This window comes from Sapajus apella, unplaced genomic scaffold (genome assembly GCF_009761245.1).
Source record: "Sapajus apella isolate SASKATOON/1434 unplaced genomic scaffold, GSC_monkey_1.0 scaffold3, whole genome shotgun sequence".
Taxonomy (NCBI): Eukaryota; Metazoa; Chordata; class Mammalia; order Primates; family Cebidae; genus Sapajus; species Sapajus apella.
Window position 1 is genome coordinate 13,683,505 of NW_022436943.1, and position 24,531 is coordinate 13,708,035.

General features: G+C 38.3%; 1 protein-coding gene across 1 annotated transcript in view; it reads left to right on the plus strand.

Moving 5' to 3' along the window:
- CNGB3 (cyclic nucleotide gated channel subunit beta 3) overlaps positions 1-24,531 on the plus strand; it is a 165,941-nt gene that overhangs the window by 118,740 nt on the left and 22,670 nt on the right. Inside the window, exons 12-14 of the mRNA XM_032249930.1 lie at positions 1,244-1,403; positions 4,248-4,345; positions 18,937-19,020. Of these exons, the coding sequence (XP_032105821.1) occupies positions 1,244-1,403; positions 4,248-4,345; positions 18,937-19,020 (342 nt within the window). The remainder of the gene's footprint in view (positions 1-1,243; positions 1,404-4,247; positions 4,346-18,936; positions 19,021-24,531) is intronic.

Sequence of the window (24,531 nt, forward strand, 5' to 3'; positions counted from 1 at the left end):
AACCAAAAACAGCATAGAAAAGTGAGATCTAGGATTGAGGTTGTTGAGGAATATTTGGAAGAAAAATATTTGGAAGTAAAATTTAACATGTATTGAGCACTTACAATGTGCAAGGCGATTTTCACATCAAGACTAAAAACTGTAAGAGACTCAAAAGATATATACAGTTAAACTAGCTGCATAGCTCCTCAGCAGATAGTTTTAATATGTAGAATAATTTACTCACTCTAAAAATGGAAACTGAGGAGGGCATCATGATTTTTTTTAAAAAGGCATTTGAACTAGACTTCAAAGAATGAGTTGTTTTTCCATACGCAGAAAAGGCTCAACAGCTACTAAAATGAACGAGCAAAGTCTTAGGAGTGTGAAAGTGAGGCCCTGGTTTTCCTCCCTATTATAAACCCACAGTCAAAGCATATTTACAGCCACTTGCTTCCTTCTATGTGCTAGGAAGAGTGGAGCTATATATCTTTTCTGTGCTGAGCCCTTAAAGATCGGCTTTTAACCTAGAGTGGGTTTTTATGGGTGAGTTATAAACATCCAAGAACTAAAACCTGACAGTTTCTTAGGAATTGTCACAGCAGTAGATGATGCTTCAGTAATTTCAGCACATTTCAACTTCTGCTGAATACTATGCCTTAAGCATAATGAGATTTGATTTTTATCTGTCTAAACAACACAAAGGGAAGTACAGAGGTTGCAATTTCATGATGAATTGAGTCTATATAGCCAGGCACACTGGATAATATATGAAAGATGCTTTCAAAGTAAGACTCACCAAAATGGACCAGCCATTCTGCCAGACAATCGCTCGACTTTTATTGCACATTCCTTGCATAAGCACAGCTGTATAATTTTTTTCAATATATACTAATATTCCTGCAGTAAAATACAAGTTTACAAAGAAAATGATGTGTCCTATGCATTGTATGACTGAATTCTCACTTGGTTTGTCCTAAAGGTCTTATTGTTGTCCTTATTGGGTCAGAGAGAGAATGTGATTTTCCCAATATTTTATTGAAGTGGGTGATATCAGGACCCAATATCAGTGTGTTTAAAATCAAGGAATCCACTGCTGAAAAGTTAAGTCTGGGCAAGATTAAATAAAATAAAAATGAATGAACAAAATCAAGTAATCAGGGCATTAGAAGGGAGTATATCATGTAAAAAACATGTAATTTGACTTTTGTTAACGCTCCCAGTTCCTCTGTTGGGTGTTGAGTGACCATATTTGTGGTTTTAGATGAGAGATGTGATTGGGGCAGCTACAGCCAATCAGAACTACTTCCGCGCCTGCATGGATGATACTATTGCCTACATGAACAATTACTCCATTCCTAAACTTGTGCAAAAGCGAGTTCGGACTTGGTATGAATATACATGGGCTTCTCAACGAATGCTAGGTAAGCATGGCAGATTACTGATTAAATTCCTGTAAAGCCTGTCATATAATGAAAATTCTGTAAGGTAGCGGAGACTAATTGGATTTGAACAAAAGGTTGTAAAACAATTAAATGATCCTTAAAGCATTAGTTTAATATAATAGGAGTTTTTTTCCTTAAATATAAAGCCGTATCTTACTAGTTTTGAAAACCTTGGAAGAGAAAAAGGCTAAATTTTATTTTAGCATCTACTGGATGCTGGGTATTACACACATTGTCTCATATAGTCACACATACAAAAAACGAAGTAGGAAAATTAGGCACTGTCTATCCCTTTTAAAAGAAGAAAATAAAGGCTCCTAACTGGGAAATTTGGCCAAGGACACAAAGCCAGCACATGGTCTAACTAGAACTCAGACCTGCATCTCTTCTCCTCCAAACCCTTGCCCTTACTGCAATATCCCTCTCTTACCCAGAACACAGTACAGATGACCCTTGAACAAGTGGGGGTTTAGGAGGCCAACCGTCACTCCACAGTCAGAAATCCACATGTAACTTTTGGGGCTGGGCATGGCGGCTCATTCCTGTAATCTCAGTATTTTGGGAAGCTGAGGCAAGGGGATCGCTTGAGGTCAGGAATTTGAGACCAGTCTGGCCAACATGGTGAAACTCCATCTCTACTAAAAATACAAAAATTAGTAGTGTGTGGTACATACCACTACATTCCAGCCTAGGCAACAGAGCCAGACTCTGTCTTAAAATAAAATAAAATGAAATAGAAAGAAGGAAATTCACATATACCTTTTGACTCCCCCAAAACCGAACTACTAAAGCCTACTATTGACTGGAAGACTTACCGATAACATATACAGTCGACTAACATATATTTTATATGTTATCTGTATTATACACCATATTCTTATGATAAACTGGAGAAAAGAAAATGTTATTAAGAAAATTATAAGGAAAAGAGCTATATTTACTAGTAATTAAGTGAAAGTAGATCATCACAAAGTCTTCATCCTCCTCATCTTCACTGTCGAGTAGGCTGAGGAGGAGGAGAAAAAGGAGTTGGCTTTGCTCTCAGGTGTAGCAGAGGTGGAAGAGAATCCTTGTTTAAGTGGACCTGTGCAGTTCACACTCACATTGTTCAAGGGTCAACTGTACTAATAGAAAGCAGCAACTTTGCAAGCCACTCCCATCCCACCTCAGGGCACACAGTTGCTTCCATGAGATGCTAAATAATTAATGGTGTCTACAACGATACCACTCTACTACTGCAGTTTAAAATAATTGTTACTGAGGGACATAAAATAAGTTCAAGATAACGCACTCCTACTTGAAAATAATCAAACTCAACTTTTAGTTTGTTCTTACCATATGAAAATAGGAATTAGTACCATCAAGAAGCCAAAAATGCCCCAGAGTGCAAATTACAATGAAATTCTCAAATCACAAAGGTTCCTAAGAGCAGAAAGAAACCACTGGTTATTTTAGTAGGATCTTTTCTTCACCTTTCTGATACTCGTAAGAGACTCCAGCCTCGTGTTTAGAATCTCTTCCTGAATGACCAAAACAACATGCCTCCCTCTAGAACATCTGCAGCTACCTGAGGGCATCTGAAGTAGGCAGGAAGAGCAACAAAAGGAGTGGTGCCAGGCTTCTTTTCTCGTACCCCTTGGTGGGTTAACGATTCAACTCCTTGGCTTAGGAGGTAACTAGAGACAAGCAGCTCTCGGAAACAATACACTCTATCCATATATGAAGGATGTTCATATTTAGAATCTATATTTGAATCAAAATAGGGAGGTCATACCACAACTTTTTTTCTAAATAATAAAAGAAAACATCAAAAAATAATCAACTCAGAAATCCAGGATATTCTAAACACCAAGAATAGGGAATTTTCTGGAGGGAAATAAACAGACCCTGAACCTATCATAGGGTGGGCAGAGGGAAAGGATCAGGAAAAAAGAGTGGGTACTAGGCTTATTACCTGGGTGATGAAATAATCTGTACAACAAATCCCCACAGCATGAATTTATCTATATAACAAACTTGCACATGGACCCCTGAGCTTAAAATACAAGATTTTAAAAAAGGTGGGGGGAAGAATAGGCAATTTCGTTTATGGAATGTTTTATCAGCCTGAAAGCCCATCTCTTAATTCCCATGTAGAAAAATCTGTAATATATTCACATTCTTCATTGACTTAATAAGCAAGTAAATAACAATAATTTGAATTTACTCTCTTAGCACATTTCTTCTTTAGATTCCACCCCAGCTGAACCACCTACTAATTATGCACAATGGAGCAAGTCACTTACAGCTTCTCGGGGCTTCAGTTCTTTGTGTATTTCTTCTTTCTGCAAAATAGGAATGAGAACACTTACCCTTAGGGTTGTCACAAGGGTCAAATAAGATAATGGCTATGACAGAGCTCTATAAGCTCTCCAGTGCCACATGGTGCTCGTTATTATTTGCCATCCCTTGAATGCTAAGGCTGGAATCCATAGAATCAGAAAACAAGAGCTAGATCCTTCGCCCATGCTAACTTGTTCACTAGCCTTTGTGCTATGATCATTACATTTCATATCTAAAGTTTCAGCAAGCCTAATGTTCTGGAATTATTCAGTATGTCATCCTGAGTTAAAAATACTTCTTTTCTTGCAGAAGCATAATAGTGTTATTGTAATAGGTATGGAGGTGCAATAGAAGTAATGAAAATATAGAATCTGATGCATCTATGTATAAAAAGTGTTTGCATTTTGTTTCCTTTATTTTTAAAATTTTTCTACTTGTACCTTGGTGACTTATTTTATTAATAATTCTGCATCGGGGTTTGGTGTGTTTATCTGCACAAAGATGAGTCCGATTTGCTTAAGACCCTGCCAACTACAGTCCAGTTAGCCCTCGCCATTGATGTGAACTTCAGCATCATCAGCAAAGTCGACTTGTTCAAGGCAAGTGATTTTACAATTCATAGAAAGACACTGTATCTATTTCTCAGTGACATCTAAGCTCTTGATTTAATATGGCATTTATGGGGTTTTTGCCTTATGTTTTAACAAAGTCAAAATAACCTAGAGAATTTATGTGGAATTAAGGAGTCAAATAAATTACAGGTCTCTCTTCAGCAGATGACTTATTCTTTAGAAGCCTCTCTCTCTTCTAATTGGTGTCAAAAAAGAAGAGTTCTTCAGGCTCTTCTTGCATTAATTTAAATATAATGTAAATTATATGGCTCTATATCTTTGCTAGTACATGTATCACCAACCATCTATAAATGTGCCTTGGCAATGCACAACAAATCAGTCTCCAGAGTAGCTCCGTAATGTCCTGACAATCAGAAAATTATACCGAATCATGTCTTCTATTACAAATACTTTGGATTTAGACTCTTAAAATGGTCAAATTTTAGTTTAGAAGATTTTTGTTTCTGAAAAAAAAGTATAACAAGGAATTTTTTAAATTTTTGAATGTTTTAAGTATTACTACTCTTTTTCTGCATTATATCACATGTAAACTTTTTTTTTTTTTTTTTTTTTTTTTAAGACAGAGTTTCGATCCTGTTGCCAAGGCTGGAGTACAATGGAGCAATCTCTGCTCATTGCAACCTCCACCTCCCAGGTTCAAGTGATTCCTCTGCTTCAGCTTCCCAAGTAGCTGGGATTACAGGCTTATGCCACCATGCACAGCTAATTTTGTATTTTTTAGTAGAGACAGGGTTTCTCCATGTTGGCCAGGCTGGTCTCGAACTCCCGACCCCAAGTGATCCACCTCGACCTCCCAAAGTGCTGGGATTATGGGCATGAGGCATAGTGCCCGGCCATACATCACACATAAATTTTTCTCAACTAATATTTCCTTCTGTGTATAGCATTCACTGACTCATCCATTCAATTAATTCATTCAACAGGTATTTGTGAAGTTCCCACCATGTTCCAGGCACCATTTTAGCCACTGCGAATATATCAGTTGAAAACAAATAATCATACAAGTGTAGCTTAAATTCCAGAAGAAGAGAATGAAAAATAAACCTAACATGTGTGGAGGTGTTAATGCCATGAACAAAGTTAAGCAGGTTGTATGGGCTATTCTCGCATTGCTATAAAAAACACCTGAGCCAGGTAATTCATAAGGAAAAGACGTTTATTTGGTCATTGTTCTGCAGGCTGTATAGGAAGCATGGCAGCATCTGCTTCTGGGGAGGCCTCAGGGAGCTTTTACTCATGGCAAAGAGCAAAAGCAGGTGCAGGACCAAGGCAGGTGGGGTCAGTGCCATACACTTTTAAACAGCCAGACATGAGAACTCACTCACTATGATGAGGACAGTACCAAAGGGGATGGTGCCAAACTACTCATGGGAATCCACCCCTGTGATTTAATTACCTCCCACCAGGTCCCACATCCAACATTGGGGATTGCAATTCAACAAAATATTTGGTGGGGACACAGATCCAAACCATGTCACAGGTTAAGGAGGATGAGGGTGGTACTGGTCAGGAAAGGCCTCTCTGATTAAATGCATTTGAGCACTTAAGAAGACGGCTGCAAGAAGTAAGAGAGCAAGCTACGCAGACATTGGGAGAGGAGAGAGAGGAATGAGGACAGGAGGGAATATTATGGGAGGATGGATAACATGATGTGCTGAGCTGGAAACACACTGCAAGGAAACCAGAGTGACTGGAGCAAAGGCAGAGTGCTGGAAAACAAGAGCAGTCAGAGAAGAGCGAAAAAAAAGGGAGGCTGAGGCAGGCAGCAGTTAATGGAGGGCCTTGGAGGATCTATAGACTATTTATTTATTTATTTATTTATTTAGAGACAGGGTCTTGCTCTGTTGTCCAGGCTGGAATACAGTGGCACAATCTCTCAGCCCCCTGCAACCTCTGCCCCCCGGGTCCAAGTGATTCTACTGCCTCAGTCTCCCAAGTAGATGGGATTACAGGCATGCACCATCACACCCAGCTAATTTTAATAGAGACGGAGTTTCATAATGCTGGCCAGGCTGGTGTTGAACTTCTGACTTCAAGCTATCTGCCTGCCTCAGCCTCCCAAAGTGCTAGAATCACAGGCATGAGCCACTGAGCCCAGTCAACTATGGACTTTAGATTATACTCTGAGTTGCAAAACACTAAGGCTCTTGAGCAGAAAATGACCTATTCAAGACCAGTTTGAACAGGATCTGTCCTACTGTGTGAAGAAAAGGCCTTAGGAAGCAAATGTGGAAGGCAGTGAGGCCAAATGGAAGTTATCACAACCATGTGTGGAAGAGATGATAGTGACCAGACCCAGGGTTATTGAAGCAGAGTTTTTGAGAAGTGACCAGTTATTGGGTGTATTCAAACCAAAAAAGCCCTGTTTTTCCTGTTTGATTATATGAAAAGGGTAAGTGACAGAAAGGGACCAAAGATGACTCCAGGGATTTAGGCCTGAGGAAGAAGAACAAAGGTATCATTTGAAAGTTGAGTGGGCTGGAAACCACTCCTTGTTTTTGGATGTTGCTATGACTTGAATAATGATGTCCTCTCCAAAAATCATATGGAAACTCAATCCCTAATGCAACAGCATGAAGACATATGGCCTTATTGGAATTGATTGAGCCTTGAGGGTTCCACCCTCATGAATGGGTTTAGTACCATTATAAAAGGTCTCAGGGTGAAGGAAGGACTCTCTTGCCCTTCTGCTCTTCCACTATGTAAGGACACAGTGTTCCTCCCATCTGGAGGATGCAGCAACTAGGCACCATCTTGAAAGGAAAAGCAGCCCTCACCAGACACCGAACCTGCTAATGCTTTGCTCTTGGACCTCACAACCTTTAGAACTGTGAGAAATAAATTTCCATTATTTATAAATTACCCAGTCTGTCATGCTTTTTTAATATCACCACAAAAACAGATGTGACTATTAGATTCCAGTTGAAAATTTCATGTAGGCAGTTTGGTTTATAAATCTGAGTTCAGGGGTGAGATCCAAGCTGGAGCAATACATATGGACCTGTCAGCATGTTGGTGTATTCCAAGCCAAGGGACTCAATGTGATCACTTAAGATGGAAGTATAGACAGAAAAATAAATGTAATCCAGACAGAAGGATATGTCTTAAAAATATGGACTCAGTAATATTAGAAACAAGATGAAGAAGCAGAAGCTGTGTGGTAGAATGGTTAGGCACAGTCACCCCCAGCATTAGGTTAACCCATGACTCTGTAAGTTGTTAGAGTTAAGTCAGTATTCTAGGACACTTTTCTTAACTATGTCCTGTGCTAGATTTCCATCAATATTTTGATGATCATATAAAAGATGTGATTTTCAAATTGGCAGATAAGACGAAGGAAGAAGGAATAGACTAAAATATGTTAATTACAACATTTAAAATTACTGAATACTTTGAAACGACAAGCAAAGCCAACAAGATTAACTTCAACAAGCATAAAAGTAAAATTCTAAACTTAGGTCCAAAATGAAAATATACAGGCCAGGTGCCATGGCTTGTGCCAGTAATCCCAGCACTTTGGGAGGTAGAGGCAGGATGATATCTTGAGTCCAGGTGCTCAAGACCAAACTGGACAACTTAGCAAGGCTCTATCTCTTAAAAAAAAAAAAAAAAACTTAGCTGAATATGGTGGTACACACCTGTTGTCCCAGATACTTGGGAGGCTGAGGCAGGAAGATTCCTTGAGACAAGGAGTTTGAGGCTACAGTGAGCCAGGGTGGCACCACCATACCCAGCCTTGGTGACAGAGCAAGACCCTGACTCAAAGATACATATATACTCAAATATACATACATATATGTGTGTGTGTGTGTGTGTGTGTGTGTGTGTGTGTGTGTGTGTGTGTGTGTGTATGGCAAGAGAGAGAGAGCTATATCTATATAACAAATGCAAAAGTGCAATAGTTTATAACACTTCTTTTTAGATAGGAGTTTTACTTGATTTCCAACTCCACATCAGTCAGCAGAATTGTATATGGGATTCCCCTACATTTTAACATAATATCAGTTTTCTTAATTATTTAAACTACATTTGGATTAACATATCAAATTTCAAATAACCAGTTTAAGAATGATTTTAAAAACCTAGAATATATTCTGGCTAAGGGGTTAAGAGGAGGGGTTGAATTGTGGACCAAGAATAGTAAAAGAGTAATCTTATAAAATTATTCTGTGATGGTAGAAATCAGATTAATGATTGCTGCTGGTGGTGAATGGGGATGAGGAGATTGATTAGTAAGAAGCATGAAGGAACTTTGTGGGGTGATGGAAATGTTTTTTTGTCTTGACAGGGAAGGTACATAAGTGTATGCATTTATCAAAATTGATCTAACCGTCCCTTAAGATCAGTATATTTCATTTTATGTAAATTATTGCTCCATTTTCAAAAAAGAAGAAGAAGAATGGCCTCCAAAGAAAATGTTTAGATGCTGAGAATATTTAGTTGTGAGAAAAATAAATAAATTCAAGGGAAGTAGAAGTTTCATATACTAAAGTCTGTTATACGAACAAGGAATAAGACTTACTCTACCTTGTTCTGCAAAATAACACTTAACTGTAAACTCCATTTCGAAGTTGCAGACACCTCTACTGCATATTAATGTATTTGTTGTATACACACACACACACACACACACACCATGGAATACAATTCAGCCTTAAAATGGAACAAAGTAATGGCATTTGAAGCCACTTTGAAGGAGTTGGAGACCATTATTTTAAGTGAAGAAACTCAGGAAGAGAAAACTAAATATCACATCTTTTCATTTATAAGTGGGAGCTAAGCTATGAGGATGCAGGGGCATAAGAATAATATAATGGATTTAGGGGAGCCAGGGGAAAGTGTGGGAACGGGAGAAGGATAAAAGGCTATACAATGGGTACAGTGTACAGCGCTTGAGTGACAGGTTCACCAAAACCTCAGAAATTACCATGAAAGAACTCATCTATGTAATCAAAAACCACCTGTTCCCCCAAAACTGTTGAAATTAAAAAAAAATAAAAAATTAAACAAAATTATTTTTTAAAAAACAGCAGAGTGCTCCATACATAAGGGTAGGAGTTATAAAATTTTTGTCTTATTTTTAAATACACATATACATATTTATGTGTGTACTAGGGACAATGAAATTGTATGTCTTACTGTAGAGTATGATCAGAAATGTATGAAAGCCACTAAGCCAAATTATCTTAACAGTGTTTTAAAATATTATATAACTCTTTATCCTGAGTGACTAACTTAACTGAGAATAAGTGACAGCAAGTAACTTTTCTAAAAAAAAAAAAAAAATGCTTTAAACTTGATACCAATGACTTAGGGGATTACCTCCAATTTGGGAAAACATCAGTTTTCTGCCTCATAGTTTTTTCTTTGTTTTTATATGTACTTTTTGGTACTCCACCAAATCAGCAACATCTGATTGAAGAAAAATGTTAAATCTTCACATCTTGCTAATGTTGTATACAAACTTAGATCCATTCTTTCCTGACATTTCTGTTTAAGAGGTAGTTTTTTCCGGAAAGAACCCATTTACATTCATATTTCTGTTACATGAAAAAGTTTTTTTTTTTTTAAAGCCAAGTGAAGGAGAAAACATGTAGGTATGGAATCTTTCTAAATTTATTTTCATAGAGACAGTCTGAGCAGTTTACACGAATTTATTTTCTTAGGAAGAAAATTGGATGAATAGTGATCCCACACCCTACATCTCAAATTTATACCCAACTGATCCCTGCACTGCTTCTGAATCAGTCGCCTACCTTCACCGAAAGCCACCTATGTGCCCAGGGAGCTGAGTGCAGAAAGGAGGGACTGGTCCAGGTGTGGGACTTAGGAGGACGAGTCGGAGCCTGTGGAGTGAGAAACTGGAGGCAGCTGGGTGAAGGCTCATAAGCGTGGAAAAGTGTTAACCTGTTTACTGAAGGAGGCAATTCCATTAAAATGAGGCTAGGAGGATGGGTCCTTATTCAATGTAACTGGTGTCCTTACAAGAAGAAGAAATTTGAGCCAGGTGCGGTGGCTTACACTTGTAATCCCAGCACTTCGAGAGCCCGAGGCGTGCAGATCATGAGGTCAGCAGTTCAAGACCAGCCTGACCAACATGGTGAAACCTCATCTCTTCTACAAATACAAAAATTAGCTGTGCCTGGTGGCACACACCTGTAATCCCAGCTACTCAGGAGGCTGAGGCAGAGAATTGCTTAAACCCGGGAGGCAGGGGTTGCAATGAGTCGAGATTGTGCCATTGCACTCCAGCCTGGGCAACAAAGCGAGACTTCATTTCGGGAAAAAAAAAAAAAAAAAAAAAAAATGAACTACAGCAGTAGTTCATGGCTATTATCCCAGCACTTTGGGAGGTTGAGGCAGGAGGATTGCCTGAAGACACAGAGATATCACAGGTGCAAGTGCACAGAGGAAAAGCCACATAAGGACACAGTGAGAAGGTGCCCATCTGCAAGCCAAGCAGAGAGGCCACAGAAGAAACCAAACCCCCTGATTCCTTGATCCCAAACCTTTAGCCTCCAGAACCATGAGAAAATGTCTGTTTTTTAAACCACACAGTCCGTATAACTTTGTTATGGCAGCCCTAACAAACTAATACACTTCCGATGAAAGTTTGTTACTATGCCATTTTACAGAGAGCAAACAACTTACCTGACTGAGGTCATGGAGCTCTAAGCACTGGGGCAGTTTGAGCACGGCTTTCTTTACACCGCTATATCACTCTTAACTTCAGTTCTCTACCAACCCTATCTGGAAAACGGATAAGGTGGGGAGGAACTGGAAAAGTTTTACTAGAGTCAAAAGTCAAGCTGGCCTGGCACAGCAGTTCGTGGCCATTATCCCAGCACTTTGGGAGGCGGAGGCAGGAGGATTGCCTAAGCCCAGGAGTTAAGACCAGCGTGGCAACATAGTGAGACCTCATCTTTACAAATCACAGAAAATTTAGCCAGGTGCCTCTAGTTCTTAACACTCAGGAGGCCAAAGCAAGAGGATCACCTGAGCCCAGGAGGTTGAGGCTGCAGTGAGCCGTGATCATGCCACTGTACTCCAGCCTGGGCAACAGAGCAAGACACTGTTTCAAAAATTTAAAAAGTCAAGTTCAAGCAATCCTTTGGCCATGTTCATAGACGTAGGCTTGGCACATCACATAGATACCTACAGTCACACATGCTTTTCTGCCCTCCTGCTAAGAAGAGCCTCTGAATCTCATGAGGATTTTTTTCTCCTCTTAATCAAAGAAGGTGGAATTAGAGTCACAGATTTTCACTGAAACTTTGCTTCAATAAATTGTGGTTAATTAGTAAGATTTGCTGCTTCAACATGGAGTGATCAGAGTTTTGAAATAGCTTAGAGATGAATAGTCAAATTATATATATATATTTTTTAATTGTTCACAAAAATGGTTCCTCTTCCTTACAGATTTCACGTTATTCCAGGCCCAAGCACAAGCATTAAGCTAATAAGTAGCGATTCATTTCTATGATACTGGGCAATTTCCCTTCATTTCTGATGATTTATTATTTCGATCTCGATTTTTAAATACATTTCATCAAATTAAATGCTAGGGAAATCACATTTTGCCTCTACCACTGCATTACCAGAAATAGGAGAAATTTTAATAAAAGTTCTGTTTCGCCACCTAGTGGCTGGCGTTAGAATCGCATCCTAAAGAAACAGCCCTCAGTTCTGTAGGAAACCAGGGACCCAGAGATATCAAAATTGGAATGTGGGTACCATCAGTCTGAAAAGGAAGGCACCCTGTATCTATCTGCTGCTCTGGTAATTATGCAGAACTCATCCCAACAGGACACCTCACTACGATCTTTGACTCATTGTTTGCGATTACATGGCAAAGAGAGCCTGCAAAGGCTGTGACTTCTGTGGAAGGAGGGATGAGAAGGAAGTGTTCTGTGTGTGAGTGACAGACTGAGCCAGGAATAGCACGGGAATGGCAGCATGCTTTCTAGCACTCACACGCAGATCCCCAGCAGTGACATCCTACTTATCTGATATGTCATCACATATTTACTCCACGGGGCCTGAAATAAGAATGCGAGAGTAAGACTACAGTGAGACCTGCGTTTCATTTCTACCAAAACGTTATTTTTACCCTAGTGGTGTCAGCAATAAAGTATTGCTGCTAGACTTTAAAAAATATTTTGAATAGTGAGTTTATAATCTAGATGAACTCCATTCTACTACACATCCTGAGCAGTTGCTCTGTCTAAAGCACTGAGCCAGACACGGAGGGCTACGCTCAGCTACTGCAGCCATGTTGTTTCTGCCCTGCGGAGTCCTCAGGAGGGATGGAAGACACCAAATAAATGAGATAACACACTTGGTTGTAAGGGACTCAATCATACGAAGCACTTATATCAGGACCTGGCACATAGTAAGTTACATAGTTATTATTAAATGGAGAAATAAAACTGATGCAACCATGTGGGAGTTTCCACACAGGTAAAATCAGGTTCTTCCTGTGGCTCTGCCTGATCGTAGAAAAATTGATTAGATCAGGTGTTCCCAAACCCAGGGCCATGGACCAGTGCCAGTCTGTGGCCTGTTGGGAACCGGGCAGCAAAGAAGGAGGTGAGCAGTGGGTGAGTGAAGGCAGCTTCATCTGTATTCACAGCCACCACTCATTGCTGGCATTACTGCCCAAGCTCCACCTCCTGTCAGATCAGCAATGGCATTAGATATCCATAGGAGTGGAACCCTATTGTGAATTGTGCATGCAAGGGATCTAGGTTGCACGTGCCTTAAGAGACTCTAATGCCTGATGATCTGTCACTGTCTCCTATCACCCCCCGATGGGACTGTCTAGTTGCAGGTAAACAAGCTCAGGGCTCCCACTGATTCTACATTATGATGAGTTGTATAACTATTTTGTTATATATTACAATGTAATCATAATAGAAATAAAATGCACAATAAATGTAATGTGCTTGAATCATCCCAAAACCACTCCCCTAACTGGCCCCATTGATGGAAACAATTGTCTTCCATGAAACTGGTCCTTGGTGCCAAAAATGTTGGGGACTGCTGGATTAGATTCCTCCTCAGGGTTCCATCTAACTCATGACTTCCCACTTTGACCCAAACTCCTAGAAAATTAGAACCATTGCCAATTTTCAGGGTAAGTTTGACGACGATGATTTTTACTAGTATTGCAAATATTGACTGCAAATTTAGGTCTAATATTATTTAGAAGTAATATTAATAAATTATGACATCATAGCACTTTGCAAATTTTCTATCACACTTGACTTCGCTGGTCTCAACAGCCACCAATCAGTAGCATGCTTCACATAGTCAATGGCATGAAGAACGGAATTCAGAATTCCCTGCCATAGTCATATCACCTATACCTTACTTGTTTAATGAGAATGGGGTTTAAGATAAAACAAAGCATGTCCTTTTGTAACAAACAGGCTGAGATGGAAAAAGCCCTCAAGACCATTGTTTATACTTGAGAGTGGCTTAAATTCACAGTGAGTTATAAAATACTGATGATATATTAAGTTCTGTTTCAAAGAAAGCAGAAATGAGCCTAGAAATGGAGAAATTCCATAGAACTTAGAGGGTACGCATTCCAAGGATAAATTTTACCAACTCTACAATTGTATTCAGAGCTTGCCATTACTAAAAGAGGAATTTCCTGGGTGCAAGAATCACCATCTAACCTATGGTTCTGTTGTGAATTAAAATAACATTTCTCCCAACTCCATTCAAATCTCCAATATCCTCATTCAGATCTGTAGCACACCTATACAGCACTGAATTTCTCATTGTCCAAAATGGAATCCTTCCTAAGAGCTTCATTCTATATGTCAGCCCATTTTTATTTAGCACCTAAACCCTGGTGAGACACTGAGGATACAAGAGTGAATAATGCAAACACTTTGATCCTAAGTTGCTCAAAGTGTAGATAAAAACACACACTCCAGTGATACTCTTCCTCCAATACCTACTCCACATGGACCTTAGAGAAAATCAACAGGCTTCCTGGGGCTTCAATCCGTATCTAAAAACCAGGAGTGATGACCATATATTCATTAATGCCGGGCATCAATGGGAGGCTGGAAGAGTTTAACAGGTAAAGATAAGAGAGTAAAATGTAATACAAATGTTATGTACTAATATAATGTTAATGTTGATACTTACACAGCTACTCTCACTTTATAGAAAAAGAGACATTTACAAAGCAACCCAGTCTGACTTTTCATACATCAGAAAATTTCCTAACTGTAAAGAAAATGGAGCTGGGTTACTGTGAGAAAGAGTTAGCCCCAGGATGTAATTCTTTTTAATCACATAATAATGGAGCAATGTGTATCTCAAGAAAATAATCATTTTCTAAAGAAAAAAAAGAGAATAGTAGTTTTCAAACACATCATAAAATATAATAACTTCATTATGCAAACTTTATTTCACTAGGCCGAAATTCAAATAAGAAGGATTTAGTCCTGAACCAAAGCTGCCCCAAAGCTAGTGGCATCTTTTCATAAAGTAATCATTAGGGGACAGATTCACTTAATTGGTGAAACTTAAATTCTAAGTTTTTACTATATACCCCTGCTAGATTCCGTTTGCGCGTCTTGATCCATGTGCTATCCAAGTTTGTTAATGAAAAGTCATGTTTAGAATGGTTCAAATGTTTTTCTCAGAAAATCCAAGCCTTCAGCTGAAAGCTATTGATGTAAGTGCTTGTGTGTATTCTTGCTGAGAAAAGCACTAATTGTTTGCTTATCTATTTTCAGGCTTATCTCCTAGGTTGGTCTCACACTTTCTATTGATCCGATTTCCTTCACTGGTGCTTTCTGCCCCTGAGCCCACCTAAAGGATACAAGGGGAAAGAAGATTAAACATACTCCACAAAGGGAGATGCTTTTTATTTTATTAAAATTTAAGATTAATAAAAATTAAAGTTCCACAATTGTTTGAATCCGTGCAGGTGGAATCCATGGATATGGGGGCTGGCTGTACTGCCACACCATTATGATTTCCTCTCATTTGATCCTGGGGTCTCTCTCTCTCAAGAGTGGGCATAAACTCCAGCCTTGTCCTCGCGGAGCTCCAGATAATGAGTTGTGGCTGTTCACAGTGTGTCTTTCATGGGATACTCTTGATCCTGGTCCACGACCTCATGCCTAGATGGCCGACCATGAACAGATGTTTCTCTCAAAGGGAATTTGTTCATATTGGCTGACGCCCTGTGGCTTTTGTCTGACCTGTGTCCAGTCTATTCCTATAAGATAGCTACTCCCTGTGAAAATCCTGTACTGGAAAAAAAGTTAGGTTTGGATATGTCAGTCAGGTGACACACAAAGGAAGCAGCAGAACAAAATCCATGAAATAATGGAAGCATTTTTATTACGTACAGATCCCAGAGAGAAAAGAGCAGCATGCCTCAAAGGGCCAATGGGAAGGGGGAACACTCATGCTCAACCAGTGGGAAGAGAGAGAGAAGGAGAGCCAAAGCCTTTCTGGGATCCAGGGTGTTAGCCAGGGAGGTTTCCCAGGGGAAGTTCTAACAGGTTGGTTTACAGCAAGCAGACATGAGTTCCATGGGGTCTTGCTGTAACTGACAGGTAGTCACTGTGGAATATCTGCTCATCCACGTGGGCTCTGGGGGTGCGTGGGGCAATCTTAGTAGGTTGCATCCAGCTGTACCATAGAGAGGTGGTCACCAGGAGGCAGTGGTATAAAGCAGATATCTGGATCAACCGCATTGAAGAACTGGGAAGAGGCAGAGAACTGGAAACCTTGTCAAGAGTGACTGATCCCTGCTTCTAGTATGAGAAAGTTAAACTTATACTCAAAATTGATGCCAAGGCAACATAAAATCATAAGAATTTACCATACACACACGTTTGTGTGTGTGTGTGTGTGTGTACTCTGATTACTGTGGCAGTAATTCTGATTTTATATATATAATTATACATAATATATCATATGTTATATATAATATGTATAGATTATATATACATATATATTTTATGTATAGATTATATATATACTTAAATAAAATCAGAATTACTGCCACAGGAAAATAACATTTAAAATCATTAATATTTCCCATGAATACAGCTGAATATAGTTGGGAATTTTCATCAAAGTACATTCTGATAGGAATCGTTCAAGGAATGAAAATTTCTTTTTTGACTTACAAATTATAATTAAAACCTTAAAAATAATGCCAAAAATTCATATTATTTATATGAAAACAAATGTAAGTGGTTTTTTTTGATATCTTCTATTTCTGATCATTTACAATGAAAATCTCCAGCCGGGCGCGGTGGCTCAAGCCTGTAATCCCAGCACTTTGGGAGGCCGAGGCGGGTGGATCACGAGGTCAAGAGATCGAGACCATCCTGGTCAACATGGTGAAACCCCGTCTCTACTAAAAATACAAAAAATTAGCTGGGTGTGGTGGCGCGTGCCTGTAATCCCAGCTACTCAGGAGGCTGAGGCAGGAGAATTGCCTGAACCCAGGAGGCGGAGGTTGCGGTGAGCCGAGATCGCGCCATTGCACTCCAGCCTGGGTAACGAGAGCGAAACTCCGTCTCAAAAAAAAAAATAAATAAAAATAAAAAATAAAAAAAAAATGAAAATCTCCATGGATATAAGTGATTGAGAATTACCTTCATTGCAGTAATATTCCAGACATATACATGTTCAAGAACTTCCAAGCATATTTCAAGTGGATTTTCTTTACCATATCAAAGACACAAATTTTTCTTAGTGGAGAAGATCCAAAAATCAATCTAAAGTTTGTTTGTCCTTTTTCTAAGTGAGTTTTAAATGGATCAGAATGCCAATTTCTGAAGTAAAATTATTCTGAAATTATGACAGCATTTAAATAAATTAAGCACTTGGGCCATTTATTTAATTTTTACTAAAAACAAAAGAACCACGCCTTTTAGAAAAAAATTTCTGTTTGTGATTTGCTTTAACAAATATGGTAATCTATCAGACATAGTAGAACCAAAACAAATGTAAATAAAACTTAAAAGTGCAAAGCAAATACATAACAAGCAAAGAAAAGGTAAATTTTTCCTCTGCCTAAAAGGGCCTTTGTGCATATTTGCAAATATGATTCATCCTCATCTTCAAATGATTCAAATTCCGTTACCCACATGAGCACTTTCCTGGTGCTTCCCCTCTCTCCCATCCCACTCCCAAGCAAAATTAACTCTCTTTATCTTACAAGTTTAATGGATATTCGTGGCATGTTTTGTGACATGATTATCTTCTACCATCAATTACAGCTTTCCTGCTTACTTACAAGATCACCCGAACTAGACTTACTTTCTTTCATCTTAAATTCCTCCAAAGTTATCATACAAGGCCTTGCTCAAAACAGCTTCTCATCAGTACTGATTAGACTGTATTAAGAAGATATGTTTTTCTGGCCTTGGCCTTTTTTTTTTCTGTCCTAGAGAACTAAAAGCTATACTTTCTCAAGTGATTTTTTAAAATTCTAACACCCCATTCATCTGAATGCTTCTCACCAATGGCTACTTGGAGATACTTCAATCATAAATTATTAGCTTGCCTTATCAGTCAAGCAACCCTGAAGTCTAAATTTCATATGGATCTGGGTCAAGTGTCTGCTGCTGAAGCTGTTAGAGAAAACTGGTGATTGCTAAAGGAATGATTGTCCAGTCCACAAATTGGGAGCAGATCCTTTGCTGCTTCTTTCTCTGCCACTGACTGCATAATTAGTTCACAGCAAAATCATAATTCCCTCAAGGGGTGGATGGGATCACCCACAAAAGGAAAGCTGTTACATGTTAGCAGCTCTGAGGGAAAATTAAAAAATATATATATTTAATGAAAGCAAAAGATTCAAAACTACTATGTAAGTGAGATTTTGTAGACCTAAAGATTTTTCCTTAGCTCATATAGATGTAATTATTTAAACAGAATACAGATATAGGCCTATAGTCAAACAAATAAAATTTGTTTCTTATACTATTGAAGTGAATATAAACAATCATTGACTTAACAGATATTGTTTTTGTATCTATTGTGTGCATTTTTCCTGCCTTAAGAAGATAATTGAGTTGGGGAAGAAAGATAGAGAAGCCTGCACGGTTAAATAGTAATATCTAACAATGGTATGAAACATGTCTGAAGAAAGAAAAATATCTGGCAAAGATTTTGACCTATGTTGGTCCTAATACACTAATAATCCATTATTATTATATTATTAATAGCTCTCATTACATACGATGTTAAATTTTTGTTATAAGTACATTTTTATCCCCATTTTACAGGTTAGGAAACTAAGGTCTTGAGAGGTTATGTAGCAATATGTAGCTGAGACAAGATTCACACCCAAGCCTATCTGAGCAAGACCTAAATTCTTGCCATTATACTGTAGGTATTTTCTTCTAAATTTTGGGTCAAGACAAGTCCATAGCCATTGGCAGTTAATTTTTTACGCTAATGCAAACAGTGTGTATTACTGTTTATTTTCATTGAGTTTTGAATTCATTTGGAATATTGGCCTTTTCATTGTGCCTATATGAATTATTTTTCTTTTTCTATAGGGTTGTGATACACAGATGATTTATGACATGTTACTAAGATTGAAATCCATTCTCTATTTGCCTGGTGACTTTGTCTGCAAAAAGGTGAGTGAATGTTATTTTTCAAATGCACAACTAATAAATGAATTTGAGGATTTCAGACATAGGTCAAGAGCATTGTTTAAACAAAACTTGTCTGGGGTGAATTCCATAGTATAGAAATAATTATGATATATACCTCTGTACAGCAATAATGTGCTCTCAGAGTTCACAAAGGAACAAGACAATATGGTTTTCATTACTTATATTATAGGATAGAAGTGTGGGTAGTCTGAAAAACTGCTTTGTATAAATGTTAATTATCAATTGTCACAGCTCATTAATTTCAAATATTTAAAGTGGAGGAAAAAGTTATAGAAGCGATAGGTGGTTCAGCCTTTTTTATGTCTTCAGCAAAATATCAGTTACCTTCATTTTGCTCTCCCAAGTAGTGAATAATCAATGCCACATTTTTTAAACTGTACTGTGCTTTTTTATGATTACAAAGTAAGACACGTTCATTATTTTAAAATAGAAAACACATAAAAACATAAGGATATAAATTCCACCATCCAGTAATAACCACTATTCATATATTTTGACCTATCTTTTTATGCTGACTGATGGATAGACTGACCTTGTGTTATAAAAGTGGCATGATACTGTACATATGTTTTAAAGTATGTTCGTCATGTAACAATTATCATATGAACATTTTATGTATTAAGTCATTTACAATATGATTTTTTAAAGCTGCATGATATTTCAGTCTATGGATGCATCAGGATCAATTTTTAAATGTTTGCTATCATAAATGAAATGAACATCCCCTCAGATAAATATTTTTGCATATCTCTGATCACTAACTTGAAGGGGGAGAAAAGGAATGATGACCTTTTATATCATGAGAGACTAAATCCATGATAAACTCAATAATAAATATTTAAAAAGAAAGATGAGCAGTTCAAAAAAATGCAAGCTGATCCAAGACCTTGGTAAGTGCACGGTGAATAAAGATGAGAGGCACTTTTATAATTTCAAAATAATGTGTTAAATGCTATGGTCAAAGTCAGCACAAGCTATTGTAGGGCATAAAGGAGGGGTGCCTGTCCCTCCTGGTTACTGGTAAGATTCCTAGAGAAGATGAGGTCTGAGCTAAGTCTTGACAAATGAATTGGAGTAAACTAAGTGAAAGAGGAAATAGTCTTTCTGAGTAGAGGAAAGAAGTGTGAGCTAAGACAAAAAGGACGAAACTGTGTCTGTAGAGGGAAGGCGGAGAGCTACACTAAGGTAAATGTTAGGACAATTTTATAGTGATTTATTCCACAAAACTCAGTAAATATGTCTTAATATGATGAGCCAGAAACTGTGCTGGGTACTGAGAAATAAATAAATAAATAAATAAACATATGTATGGTTCTTGTTCTTTAGGGGGCTGCCTTTCTAGTGCCATGGTACTCAACTCACAGTGCACATCAGAATCACCTGAAGAAGTCTGGCCCCCGCCCTTCAGTGATTCATTTGGTCTAGATAGAGCCCATATACCAGTATTATTTAAAAGCTCCTATGTGATTCTGAAATGCAGCCAAAGCTGAGAACCACTGGCTTGATGGGAGAGAGAAGCAATAAACAAGTGAAATTAAATAAATGCGTAATTCCAAAATGTGCTAAGTTATTTCAAGGGAAAATAGAAGTTGCCAGGAGAGTATGTAGTGGCAAAGACACTTAATTTAGATCCAGGATTGGGAGACGGTGAGGTTATTAGGTTATCAGGAGTGACCTTTGAAAAATCTAAAGAGACATAGTTCTTTAGTTTAAAAAAAAAGTGGACAGGATGGCATTTTTCACGAAGACTTGGAGCCATGAGCCAAGAGGCAAGATGGAGCTTGGCATATCGAAGGAACAGAAGGAAGATGGAGACTGTGGTGAAAGACAAGGTCAAATGGAGTGTGAGGTACTTCAAGGCATCAGATGGAGATGCCAACTACACGGTGAAAATCAGCCTAATGAGAAAGGATGGAACTGGGAGTTCCTGGGAACTGGAATATGAAGGAAGATGACTTCAAGAGAAGCAGAAGGAAAGGTCAGAGAAGAGGGACTTGGTTCTAACTTTCAAGAGCTCTGGTGTTTGTGGAAGAGGTCAATGAAGGAGAGTTAGAGAGGGCAACTGAGAAGGAGCTTTCAGAGATGAAAGGGGAAAATGGTAGAGAGATTATGATAAAATGGGAACCAAGAATATATAATCCCACACAAATTAGTCCAAGTTAAAAAAGGCAGATTGGTGATATGAAACCAATTTTATTAAAATGGGAAATACAAATCACAGTGCATTCCAAGGACTCCTCGGGGGTAGTGGCGCACTGGAATGACATGACTTTAATGTGCCAAAAATGTCCTTTCATTTGGTGCCAGTAGCAGAAGAGATTGAAAATTGTAATAATTCACATGAACTTTAGCACCTGTGCGCCTAAGCAGTGCAAATTTGTTTAACAAAGTGTGAAATACAGAGCAGATGCAGCCTTCTCATTTCTAACTTCTTCACATCACACTCATCACTCAATAACAAAAACGTCAGTGGAGACAAATGAGGCAAGAAAAGAAATAAGTAGGTGGGAGAGTAGAAACGAGGAGACACTAGAATGACAAGTAACATTTCTTTAAGAGGTGGATTTACATGAAAGTAGATACTGACAGAAAAGAAAGGCTGTTACTTGACAGGACTTTAGACAAATGAATTCAGCTTTGTTTTGCTTATCATTTTCACAAAATATTGAAGGCAAGGGGACGGAAAAAAATATGCTCAATTTGAGGTTCTTTATATCATTTAAGAGATGACAGCATTTGGGGCCAAGTTTGCTGACCTATCTCATCCCCAGGATGGTTTAGAAATTGACTGAGTGGTACCTTGGTCTGGTTGAAAGAGTGGGAGTTTTCTCCAGATGCTCTATGGCAGAGCAGGAATCACCTAGAGCTCTTGTTAAAGCACCAATTTCTGGGACCTCATTCCCAAAAATTTTGATTCATATTTCTGCAGTGAGAATTCTCAGTGAACTGAGAATTTGCACCTCTAAACAAGCACTTAGTGATGCTGATGGCGCTGACCCAGGAACCACACTTTGAATAGCACTGCTGTTTTCTGATGGGGTGCGCTTGAGTGTCATAAAGTCCCCATGAGTCTCAGAAATAGCTTCCTACACAGGAACCCTGAAATTTTGAAGTGTACTATCTCCAGGGGTTACTTCAGTCTACGTGAAGCTCTTGCTTTTTCATACTTTCTCCAAATTAGTCCACACACAAACAGCCAAGGCTTGGTTTAATCTTATTTTGCACATGCTGTCAGCCCTTATTCTCTGAGGAATGTCTACTTCATTTGAATGCTAATTAAACTTGCAGAAAAGGCTTAAATTAGGCTAGAAATATGTAAGAAATAGTGGAAGTTTTGGTTCGTTGATTATGCCAGATCTCCTTGGAAAATTATTGAAATGATCATTAAAAAATAATTAAAAGAGCCAAACTATATATAAGTACCCACTTTGTACTTCCACCTCCAGTCAGTTGCAGTAACTGCCTTTGAAAAATCATTCCAGTTCCCTGAGAATTACTTCATGCAAAGAATAAGGAACATGATCCTGTCCTCTTCATTACTTCCTAAAGTATCTCTTGGAAAACTAATTTTCAGACATCTTGCCTTATTTTTAAAATCATTCATGGCTATTTTATTGGTTTTTAAGAGATCAGTACTGATGCTGGAGTCACCGTTAAATATGGTCTGTCTTCGTGTGTTATATAGAGTCAGATGACATCGGTGCTGCTGCTGTCACCTGTGGGCCTTAAAAGTTTCCTCAAGACGGTTAATTTTTTAAGCTTCTACTACCAATTTTTAAATAAGAGTAATGATAGCTTTCCTACTTGACTTCACTGGGATTTTTGCAAGAATTAGATGAATTACTATCTATGAAATGCTTTGCAGCTCTAAAGTAGCATGTTCTGCTAGAACAAATATAGGAAGTAAGGAGCTATATAAATGTCAGATAATGTAACAATATTTAAAGTAATGTGCAAGACAAGATATTGTTATTAGCATTGATAGTATGTAAATAACTATAATAAGATCCATCTATATTGGAATTTCTACTTTGATCTGTTTTTGAGTATAAATATATTCTTAATATTTTGCACAGGCCAGGTGCAGTGGCTCACACCTGTAATTCTAATACTTTGGGAGGCCAAGGCAGCAGGATCACATGAGTCAGGAGTTTGAGACAAGCATGGACAACATGGCAAAACCCTGTCTCTACAAAAAAAAAAAAAAAAAAAAAAATTAGCCAGGCATAGTGACTTATGCCTGTGGTCCCAGCTACTAAGGAGGCTGGGGTGGGAAGATCACTTGAGCCCAGGAGGCAGAGATTGCAGTGAGCCAAGATCACGCCACTGCACCTAGCCTGGGCAACAGAGCATGACTCTGTCTCACAAAAAAAAAAAAAAAAAAAAAAAAAAAAAATCTTAATTTAAAAAAATATTTTGCATAATGTAAAACATAAACATATTTCCTGCTTTGCTCAGTTAGGAGATGTGGGTTCTAGGCTTTGTTTGCTTCTAATTACTGAGTCATACAACTTTATCTAATTCTTTCAAAGTATGGTTAAAGAGAATATTTGATTAACTCAAATAACCCAATCCCCTCCTAAGCCAAGTAAGTGAATTTATTGTATTAATGTTTTTTTTTATAGCTTTTATAGATGTTTCTTTTTACAGCTCAAGGTAATCAAGGCACAGCTCATTCAGACATGTAGGTACTACTATCCAAGTAGTTTACCTCATGTTATGCAATCTGGCCTATTTAGAGTTTAACACCTTTTCTTGACCTAAGTGCCATTTAGATCTCTTGTAAGACATTTATTCATTTTGGATGTTAGAGTGAGAAGCTATGTTCCAAGGGCCTCATAACCACCCACTAGTTTGGTAATTTACTTGTAAGGACTCATACAATTCCACATAAAGTTATATTTATGGCTTCAGATTTATTACAGCAAAGGATAAAATGCAGGAATAGCAAGAAAAAGATATACACAAGCAAACACTAGAGAAATCAGACACAGGCTTACGAGGTCCTATTTCTATGAGGGTCACATGGATGCATTTTTCTCTCCAGTGGACGATAGAAACATGAGCAAAACATCTCCACCGGAGAAGCTCCATGGTAGACTTGGGTCAGGTATCCTTAAATGGGGCATATAGCTGCATGACCAGACATGATTCGGACTTCAAACTACGTACGAGGTACACATCATAAATCTTTGTGTTTATATTAAATAGTGTTGACAGCCTGGTACATGCTGCTACACTGGCTCAGGAATATAGAATAACACCATTAACCAGTGGCAATGTGAACATTCCAGGAGTTTAATTCTTGGGATTTGAACAAAGATCCTTGCTCTGGTCCCAAGAGTCCCCAAAGATAGGCAAGAACTGAGTAAAACAACCTGCTGCATTAACACTTTATCTCAATATGAAATACTAGTAATAGCTCAAAGATCTCCTATGCCCCAATTCCCCAGGTCAGACCTCAATGCCATG